The sequence below is a fragment of the Thermobia domestica genome, chromosome 5 (assembly GCF_964235325.1).
Source record: "Thermobia domestica chromosome 5, izTheDome1.hap1.1, whole genome shotgun sequence".
Classification (NCBI taxonomy): Eukaryota; Metazoa; Arthropoda; class Insecta; order Zygentoma; family Lepismatidae; genus Thermobia; species Thermobia domestica.
In genome coordinates this window covers 297,371,780-297,383,212 of record NC_137458.1, presented here as the reverse complement: position 1 = coordinate 297,383,212, position 11,433 = coordinate 297,371,780, and the positions used below count along the sequence as shown (strand labels likewise).

At 34.5% G+C, this 11,433-nt stretch overlaps 1 protein-coding gene across 1 annotated transcript; it reads right to left on the bottom strand.

The window, feature by feature from the left end:
• Nucleotides 1-2,275: 2,275 nt before the first annotated feature.
• LOC145686728 (uncharacterized) lies at nucleotides 2,276-9,780 on the bottom strand. The gene has a single exon (XM_081760338.1). The coding sequence runs from the start codon at nucleotides 9,413-9,415 to the stop codon at nucleotides 8,753-8,755; it is 663 nt and encodes a 220-aa protein (XP_081616464.1). The 5' UTR covers nucleotides 9,416-9,780; the 3' UTR covers nucleotides 2,276-8,752.
• Between the last annotated feature and the right edge of the window lie 1,653 nt (nucleotides 9,781-11,433).

The window sequence follows — 11,433 nt, the reverse complement described above, 5'->3', positions numbered from 1 at the left end:
TACCCTTCCAACGAAAATTTTGAATTTGTTACAGAGAGGGATTTTCCCTTTATCCTCCCCACTAATCTGCACACTGACTGCATGATGATGTAAGAATTGGCGAAATCAAGATATTGGGAGAAGACAGCCGAGAAAATCTACAGACACGACATTGTTCACCGTAACTCTGCATGGTAAGGGAAAAAAAAAAAAAAAAAAAAAAAAACTGAAATCCTTAGCATCAAAGGTGAGAATTCTACTAACAAGCCACTGTGACCTAAAGTTGCCACATTAGCTGTTTTCTTACCGAATCTGGTAGCGTTTGTTGCCTGGAAAAAAAAAAAATCTTTCACCAAGAGGCTCGTAGATGGTATTCAGGGCGGGATTAAGAGGGAGGGGGGAGTTAGGGGAGTTGTAGTCCTGGGCCTTTAGTGAACGGGGGCCTCCACTCTGATCAAAATCTCAACTGACTGTCTAAAAAGAATTATACAAGACACAATCATCATCATAAGATAAATAAAATATGATCAACAATATGGAACATATTCCCTTAACTTCCCTACTGTACTTTCATAGAAATGTATTAGGCGAAGTTAGCAGGGGTCACATATTTTTTTCTAGCCTCGGCCTCTAGATGAATTAATTTGGCCTTGACAGTATTATTAAGCATAAGCTTACAACCTGGTATCAAGTCAGGGCTTTCCACAGATGCGGATGAGCATTCTACCACAGAGTCCCTATTCCCTTCTACAACCAATTTTAATTGTATTGACAAATAAACTTAAATGTGGCAATAAATAAAGGGGAAGAACATTTCTATTTTTGTAATTAAATTAGGTTTTACCCTTTATTTAGCGAAATATTGTGCAGTTTTGAACCTGATCTGATGGAAAATCTTCACGAGCTCGTGCTAACACTATTATGATCTAAACGATTTCTACACTACGTTGTAATTCTAACTAAATTTTTCATATCGTATCTCTTTCAAATATTGTTATCTTAATAATAATAATAAAAAAAAGCATTGAATTACATATTTCCATTTAGATTCTTAAGAAATTATATTGAGCATTATTTAAAATGCCTTCAAGATATCATGGAAGGTTGTTAGAATGATGAAAGGAATCTCTCTCTGTTTCGGTTAATTTACAGAAACTGCATATAACCGTAAAAACTAAATGTTAGAATAATTGCGAAAAGAAACAGATCCTAACATTTTGCTTTTTGCCGCCACTAAGGTTTTTTTTTTTTTTTTTTTTTTTTTTTTTTTTTTTTTTTTTTTTTTTTTTTTTTTTTTTTAGCCACTTGTAGACAACGAGCAAAATAGACCAGAAAAGTCATTACAACCTTACACAAAATCAATGTTTTAAATAGGCTTTCATCTATTATCAAAACCATATCGTTTCGATTAGTATCAAGTTATGATTCCTTTGTGTTTTAGATGTTTCCCAAATTATTTTATTTATTTATTTAACATCCCATGGTTATGACCTTTCGGCTTATGAAAACGGATTATTAATGAAAGTGAATTATCGTAAAATTAAATTTTTATGTTTTCCCACTGGAAATCAAATCCAGGATCACGTGCAACATAGATACATACCCTAGCCACTAGACTAGTGAAAAAAAGCAAGGAATGTTTTTGGTAATTTGTATAAAAGTGTAGACGAAACATCAAAAATTTATTACCAATGTGTAAAAGAACAACAATTATCGCGTTCTTCACGTGTTTACAAGCATGATAATATTGAGAATCGTTTATTATAGTGGACTTGCGGGTAGAAGCAATATCCAAAGTGTTCCAGAACGTACTACTTCATCGAATACATAGAAATATTATCAATAATCAAGCCACAATTCCTAGAATAATTGCTTCCAGTTTGTATGTTCAAGAAAGAAAAAAAAAAAAGTGTTCACGCCAGACGTGCAAAAGAATCACCAATATACATTCTCTGATGTATTCGAAAAATTTTCTTCTGACCAAGGCGTCAGTTCTAAAAACCAGGATACATAGACGTACATGTTTTTGATTAAATTAGCTTGACGCCATACTTTATTATCAGTCGGCACGGCCACCTGGCACCTAGAATATTTCGAGCTTTGCATATATAGACGTACAAACTTCGAGAATTAACTTTTTTTTTTTCCTGTTAGTAACAGAAAATTTGACTGTTTCCCATTTAAAAATTATTAGTGCATAAGAAAATGATATTTTGCTTAATATATATATATATTTAAGGTTGTTGACCAGTAAGCAATAAATTAAATCTACGTATTCAGATGAAAAAGCATGTCATGTTATTTTATTAATTTATTTTTTGCAATGTTTTACTTAAGAATTTAAATTTATTATCTTTATACATGTATTTTTTAGACACTCTGCACAGTTTTATTTTAATTTCATACCTATACAGTTGTGAATTTTTTATTAGATGATAGTATATACATGCGTCAAAAAATATTTTTGAGCAAATGCAAATAAATATATCTTTTAACAGTATACTAAGGTACAATACTAATACATTACTAGTAGTGTTCTATTGCGAAAGTCCTTTTTTATTTTTAGTTATATACTTCTTGCCAGATAGGCTGCGTTGTTAATTCGTTTCTTCCAATGCTCATGGTGGAACAGCTTTTGCAAGCCCTTCTGGTACTTAAAAAAATGGACACCCTTGTTTAAGTGGTATACAATTACTTCACAGCATTAAAACAAGCACAACGTACAGAGTAAACAAATACATAAAAGTTTTCATTTTTACAAAAACAAAGTTCATTTAATATAATCATTTTTTTTAAGTAAATAGAATATTTAAAATTACACTTATTTTTACTAAAAGAAAATCACGTACATGAACAGACTAAAATTTTAAGTTAGATTTACCACTATATTCGCCGATTGATGCTATGATCTGTAACTTTTTTTTTCGTGACCTTTTCTTTACCAAATCACACAATTTCCTAACATTCTCAAGAGCGAATTTGGTGCAAATTAGGCCGAATTTTCATCCATGCGATAGAAACGTACTTTTCTAGCGATTTGGTAGTGTCTAAAGCCGACCATAGACGTTTTTGGTGGTGAATTTTGACGTTTAATAAAACAAAATTTTCCAAGTTGTACTTATATTTGTAGTTAAAAAATCGTGACCCAAAAGCTAAATTTCGTGACTTTTTCGAGACTTTCGTGACCGTTTTCTGATTTCGTGACTTTCGTGACCGATAGACACCCTGTGGTCTAAAAATTGCTAAACTGGACGGATTGTAGAACGCTCCTAAGTCAGAAGTAAAGTTACCTTTTCTTTTCCTTAAGAGAGTTCTACAGGAAGAGAGAGACCTCAACAATGCGTCTCCAGTTCAACAATTTATTAGACGTTACCAATAGAAGTGTCAGAGAAAACTGAAATCATATCAGTGAATCACAAAGATTCGAGATACATGATAAAACTGGTGTTAGTAGTTTCACTAACCTATGATTTTTTTTTTTTTAACGTCCAACGAGTATGTCTTTTAGGCTAAAGGAGACGAAAGATTGACAAGTGAATGTGATTGAGATATTAAGTCTGTGCTCTCCCTACCTGGAATCGAACCCGGGACCATGTCCACCAAAGGCACACAGACTAGCCATTAGACTCGGAACCTGATTGATAATACAAAAGACTACTAAAACAGAACATTTCAACATTACACAATAATGCTGATCTCTAGTGTATTAAGCAAACATTTTTAAAGGGAGGTTCATTTAAAAGAAAAGCATACGAAATATTTATCGAAAAGTGAGATCAGGGTTTTAAAATCTGGAGCTGTATCTTCTAACTTCAAGGTCGAAAGTATTCGATTTTTTTTTTTCTTGGTACTCACTCTTCAATAATTGTACATTTAAAAAATCAATAAATGGACCAAATTCTTCAAGAATACAAACTGTAATACTTAAAAATCTAGAATGTGAGATGAAAATAAAAATTACCAGTACATCATTGTTTAAAACACACACACTGAATACACCAAATGTAGAAACTGTCTCGTCTTTAAGTTGACACGGCGAGACTTAAAAGCAAACTCCAGACTATATACAGAGTGAATAGAATAGAAAGTGTGATTTCTCCCACCGCTTGAAATATAGGCATTTGCAGAAACTTCTTAACCTTTCTCACTAGGCGGCAGCACAGTTGCTAAAGCCTCACGTTCAACCCCTACAACTATGTGAAACCTATTGTGAGTGAAGTGTTTACTTTCTTTTGTTGTTGTTCGTTTATTTTTTAACAATTATTTCCAGTGTTGTGTGTTGCTTTGTTTCATTAGTTTAATGCTTAATGTATTGGATAAATTAGTTGAAATGCCTACATGTTTTGTTCCTGGTTGTAAGTCGGCATATCGTGGATCACAAGGCAGACATTTTTTTTTTGGACCCCACTAAGGAAAAGGAAGAATTCTCGAAGTGGGTTACAGTCATCCCCAGAAGTGACAGAGTTCTTACAGAAAGATGTTCCATGTGTGATATTCATTTTTCAAACGAATCCATTATAAAAAAACGATTCATTTACAATCCAAGACAAAATCGTGGAAATTCCAAGATTAAGATAGAAATTAAAACCCGGTTCTGTACCCCATATTTTTTCCAACCCGCCAAAATACCTCTCGAAATCAATGAAAAGACGACATTCTCCTTCAAACTGTGATCTAAAACGCTTAAAGAAACAGGACACAAGTAACGGCGAAGAAAAAGAAATTGCAGAGTGTTCTGATAAATATAGCCCTCTTATTAGTGCATGCCAATGTGACGAAGATTGTGCTGTTCAGAAGGAAAATGCTTCCTTAAAGAAAAAACTTAAAAATGTAAGTAGAGTGGCAAATAGACCGAAAATCAGAAATCGTGCAGCCAAATCAGAAATTGTTCTACTGAAGAAGGAGATTAGTTCTTTATTAGTTTATTATAATAAAGAAGAACCAGTTTCCAGTAAATTCGACCACCTGAGTAGAAAACAAAAAAAAAAAAAATATAGTTGACACTATGTTAAAAAATGTAATCTTTCAAACGCAAAGGGCATGCGATATAATAGTGAATCTCCTTTGGACAGCTTACTTCTAAAAATTAAATCTAAAGGCTATCGCCGTTGTTTGGAACATGAGTTACTTCCTTTGGGTTCCGAAACCCATCTACGAAAGCTTGTAAAAGGTCTTAAATGCCCTTATGGAATTAATAAGCATGCTTTGAAAGCTATAGAAAATTATTTTCGTGAAGAAGATAACGAAAATAAACGATTTGGGATTGTCATTTTCGAGAAGTTAAATTGCGAGAAGAAATACGTTTTCAACTCAAATTCATTCAAGGTCGACGGCTTTGTGAATTTCGGGAATTTTACCCGAGAAGAAAACAAATGTGAAATTGCAAACCACGCTTTGGTGTTCATGATCGTACCTCAATTGCATAATTGGGTTCAACCAGTTGCTGTTTTTGTAAGTAGAAACGCTTCTCCTGGAGATATCATCTGCAAAATACTAATTCAAGTTATAATTCAGCTTAAATGGAGTGGTGCGAGAATTATTGGGTTTACAGCAGTTGGTAGGCAATCAAACAAAAAAAAAAGTATGGAAAAGCTTGCGAATTTCGAGGAAGAAAGGTAGTTTGAAATGCTCGATTCCGAATCCTGCTGACGAAACTAGGAAACTTTGGGCATTTTCTGGTGCAGTACACATCATAAAATGTATTAGAAATTACTTCAACGACAAAGGGGAAGCTATTTACTGCAACCAGCCCGTCAATTACAAGTACTACAGTAAGGTTTATGAAATTGTTATCAGTCCCGAATTTGCAGGAATGAGAACTTGTCCCAAACTGATATCTGCTCATATAAATCCTTCATTTCAGAAAATGAACGTTCGTTTGGCTTTTCAGTTGTTCAGCGCATCTGTGGTGAACGGAATGAAATTTTACAGAGATGGCATAAAGACAGAGAGTGTTGTAAATAGTGAAGCTACAGAACAACTTACAAGAGACTTAAATAGTTTGATTGACGCTCTGAATTCAAAAACATCAATAAATGGATTATATAATGAATGAAAATCTCATATTATCTTAAAAAAGTGGCGCACCATCCTCAGCAATAACCAAAAGACATTTGCCTCTCAACGAACAATTGAATCGTTAATAGTAACACTCGAAAGCACTTTGGAAGCTTCAGAATATCTATGGACAAAAAAGTTTAAGTATGTTTTGACGGCTAAATTTAATCAAGATCCTCTGGAACGTCATTTTGGCATATTATGATCTCTTAGCTGTGACGTCTACAGCAGACTTCTTGCATTTGCATATGTTACAATGTATATACGTTCCAACAAAACTGGCGATATCATCTGGAGTGATTTGCGAACACGCATCAGAAACACCACTGACAACCGGTGTACATCGCATGCGAACTCTTGCTAAAGAGACAGAGATGTCAAACAAGAAAACAGCGGAAAGTGTAGAGTGTGGTGTAAAGAAAAAACAGTTTTGAACGAGAGTGACAGTCAAATAGCAGATTGGGAGAGCAACTTAACAGCTCTTACTGGGGTGAACTTAAGTAGGGAGTGTTTAGTTTATTATTTGGCTGGATACATTTTCCGTCACATCTCCAAAGTTACAAACTGTACAAATTGCATAAACTTGTTGCGTGGAGACCCAAAAAAATGTCCGTCTACAGCGCTATTAACATCAATTAAAGAGTATGGACCGCACATGAAAGAAAACAGTCTTACATATTCTTCTGCATTGTCTATGTAAAATTTTGTCAAACGTAGAAAGTGTTATTGCAAAAAAAACTAACGTGCACGAAAAGCTTGTGGGGCTATATATGTTTTGAGTGCTTAGACAATATTTCCAATATCAACATTCGAACTTCAGCGTTAGGCTGCTCTGTGGAGCATATAATGAGTGTTATACCGAAACTTGTGCATTATATGAAATGCAGATTCTTTTTTATTACTGCAAGAAATTTCAGAAGAGAAATGAAATCAATAAAGACAGCGAAGTCCCAGCGGAAGCTTTCCAAACTGGCTGACGGCTGATTCCTGCAGTCGATAAGTACTTTTGTTTCGTCTATAACAACATGCCTCCCGAATAGCGGTGGACCATAGATACCAACACAGAAATCACATTTTCCATTCTATTCACTCTGCTATGTGGGATTGTGGTGGACAACACCATGTCAGTGGATTTCTCGAGATCCTCTCGTTTCCTCCTAAATTTGCCTTCTACTAATCCTTCCATTAGTGCCGTGCCGTAGAAAACCAGCGCCCGTACTTATAAATGAGGCCGACAAACCATCCGCGGAGCGCCACCAAGGTTGGCGCTAAACATAACAAAATTTCAAAAATACAAACCCTGCTTTTGCTTGATTTTGAGTACTTTTTATTTCATTTTTCATTCCATTTTATATATATATATATATCGTTTTTTTTTCTCACGAATTTTGCGATCCCCTTACTTCGGCGCCTGGGGCCGTCGCCCCCCTTCCCATGGCACAGCACTGCTTTCTCTAATAATTCACTTTCAACAATCATCCGCTTATCTTTTCTTTTTGTTTGAATTTAACATCCCACCATTACGCTTCGTGAATAAGGAAGACGGTGACTCTGAGATGGTTAGTGATGGTGGAATGAATAAAGTGGGAGGAAACGGGAAAACACCGAGAAGACCCACGCACACGGTGTTTGTTCACTGCAAAGCCAATTTGACGCGAGCTGGGATCGAACCAGAGACCCCATACACCAGAAGTGATAACACTCTGCCACCGAGCTCCCAATCATCTGTTTTCTTTAGTATACAGGGGATAATTGTGTGACGTAAAAACTGAAATAAATCTTTTTAAAAGCAAACTGTCCGAATCTAGTGTTTCAGTTTTATATGCTCTAAACAATTATGTAAGTTCTTAAACAGTAAACAATAGTAAATGGGTGTAATATTTGTGAACAAAATACATACATTTACGAACTGTATTAGTAGCAAGTTTCAACGAGTGAAAAATGTGCGTCTGGGCCAAAGATAGAAACAGGATTTCCAGCTTTCCGTACCAACATGTTAACCACTACGCTACCCAGTCCTTTCCTAGACCACTTAATCATTTGCATTTGCGGGTTTTTCTTAGATATAATATAGGTGTTCATTCAAAAATTAACACTGGCTTGTCCAATCATCACAGATGTCAGTCGTGATTCCAAGATGTAGGGCACCGTCTGCAAAGGTAAAAATGGGTAGCTAATCTGACGGAAGGACTAGATAGCATTGTGATTAACGTACCGATGTAGTAAGTGGAAGCATAGGTCAGATCATTGGCTTAGTCATACATTTTTAGTTTCAAATTCATATGCAACTCAAAGTTTTTTAAATATTTTTTTAAGTGTTCAGAAAAATTGACTTTTGCCTTATTTGTTAACTATATATAATTATGTAAATACTTAGACGTACTATTGTTAAATAAAACTGTCAAGTATTTCAGTATCTTCAAAATAGAAGACTTACAGATTTCCAAATTAATTGTTATTTAAAAAGCGAGTAGAATACAGCGAACAATCTTAAATATCCCTAAATTTGCACTATGAAAGAGAGCTTTATTAATATATAGATAAAAATGATTGCTTAGTTTGTTTTCTTAATAAAAATGAATAGGGTGCCCAGGTATTATATTACTGTCTTTTCACTTTTTAATTATCGAACTATTGACAAGAAATAGTTGTAACTATCACATGAAAACCATAAATATTAATTGATTAAATGTTTTATCTGGTGTTTAAGAAAAAATTAACAATTCTTCGGAAGAATCTCCTTCCACCAATTGTCTTGGTAATGATATTTTTGTATTTCAATTCCTTCCCGTGGAACCGGTAATTCAAATTGTCCAAAATGTTTTTTGGGTAAAGGTTTGACAGCTAGGCGTGATGGAAAGCACTCTAATGATGGGGAAGTCTCACAGTCAGGTGGTAACAGCCGGCGTTTCCAACCTACGCGCCGCAACATACCAAGCATTTGATCTTCTTCGAATATTATAAGCTGAATTTCAGCTTTCGATATAGCAGGATCAGTAATTATATACATTCCCTCACTAGAATCGTACGTTAACTGTAACCCTTGTTTTTTAAACATTCGTATAAGATAAACTTCATCATATGACGTGAGTTCTTCATTTAATAAACAAAATTCAACATCAGATTCCCAAGGAAGACTTCTTGAAAGGCGTATCTGTCCCCATAAACTTCCGTAACACAAAAAATGAGTCAGACGTAATGTATCCAATAAACGATGGGTTTTATGTGCTAATCGATGTAAATCCTCCTGAAATTCTTCCGAATTGTTACATGTGTGTGTAAAATGTTCCTTGTGACTTTGATTTATAACTGTCCACATTAATAATATCACAAGAAAAATACATAATGCAGTTAATATTCGAGTTGGAGTGATACGCATCCTTTCTCTTGACAAGAAATTGTATTAAGGATTATTTTATTTAAATGTTATAATGTACTTTGTACATCATAAATCTTCACTATTGATTGCCCAAAAACTTCACGAAAACTACTACATACAAAACTTCTAGCCAATTCAACTATCAAAGTTGTCTACAGTAGACTGATGCTTTATACGGAACATGGTTCAATCAATAGACACTGAATCACTTGGTTAAGTGCTGCAAAAACAAAAAAACTGATACTCGGACTTTTTGATACATCTCACTTTTATTAACCATGAATATTGTTTACATCAAAGTTAAGTTTTCCTTTGCACTTCACTCAAACTTACTGTGCGGTCTACGCTTTTCTGTTGTTTTGATTACTTGTAAAAGTAGACGTTTGGCTTCTCAGATAGTGACCTTACACGTTAGGTAGTCATTCCAAATCAGTCTTTCCATAAGAGTGTGTACTGCTACACAACGCACCAGGAGCTTCATTTGTGAAAGGCAAGGTCAATCCCCCATGAGTTTCACACATTCATAGAATTTATTGCCTGCTGCAATTATATACTAATAAATGACGTGGTAAAGAATCCTACCCATTTGAAATGACGCTACTGAACGCAAAAAATTAAGAAAATCATATACGTGCTATAGAAAATCATAAACTGAATCATAAATTTTGCGTTTACGCAAACTATTACAGAAAGTGTCCTATTGTTAAGAATAGAGGCACTATTATGTAAAGATTTATATGGAATGACCCCCTAAGGCCCTATGTCGATTGTCTCAATCTAAAATTCTAATATTGCTTTAACTGATTCAGGTGCAGAAATTGGCTCCTGATATGGGCGTCTCTGGCGGAGGACGCGTCCTCCAAAATATTTTGAGCACGACATAAATTGATCAATGCTGAAATTATTTAGATCTATATGGAAGAAGTAAGAACAGGCAGAACAAATTAAAGTTATGTGTGTTCTTAAACATTAGATAAATTTGATTAGAATATCCGTTTTACGTCTATCATTTTCAAAGCAGGATTTTTAAAAAAAGTTCCGCTTCTTGGTGAGTCAAAGTAATCTAGGCTGCAGGCACACAATTTTTTCATTGCTTAACCAGCAACGATTAGTTTCCATGACGAAGGGAAACTAGAGAAGGGAAGGAAAGGGTGTATAGAAAGTTTATCTGCGAATTAAGAAGGGAAATCTACAGACAGGGAAATATACAAACAAGGAAATATACAATAGAAGCGAAGTGACAAGAACAATTTAAAAAGATAGAGAAAATGGAATATTATATATGAGAATAAATTTCATGCGAATACTGTAGAAGGGCAGCAAGGGACAACTACTATGACAAATAGAAACTAAAGATAGAAATGAATGTTTAATAAGTGAATTGAGTTTGAGGAAGATGGGAAGAATACAGTGAGGGGCCGGATAACAGTAAGAATAAACTGTACATTTTAGACGTTAACGGAAAACGAAGTAATCGAGGATGGTTCATTGTACAAGCTCAAAACATACAGCGAAATGAAGAAAAAAGGATAGATAATATACCTTCTGAGTTTATTAAGAGTAGAGAAGAAGAATGAAAATAAAAATTCGAAACTCGCAAACAAATCAATTGTCGACGTAAAATTTATTTCAGAGAGTTAAGATTTTGTTAACTAAACAATCGAAATATATGGACTATAAAACTGCACTGCTGCAAATGCGTTTAAGAACACTGAGCAGGAATTCACCGGTAGGAATGTCAAGGTGAAGAAATCACCTAATATAAGAACCATATTATATATAAAATTATTTTTTCCGGCAAGTAGCCTACCAGTGATGGAAGAAAATTAAGATGAGTTGTGTTGCTAAAGGTAGAAAGGTACAGATGTCATTAGTAAAGTAGATTCCAATTTACTCATAATTTTGACTTAATTTTAGTTGGGGGTCCACTAACATTCTAGTCATTCCCGTCCCCCCAATTTTAACATACCAGAGACTCCTATGGCTCCTGACATAATATTTTGTTGTCTCTTTGTGAA

What these genes read in the sequence shown, in the direction of transcription:
- LOC145686728 (XM_081760338.1), bottom strand. Translation starts at nt 9,415, where the DNA reads ATGCGTATCACTCCAACTCGAATATTAACTGCATTATGTATTTTTCTT.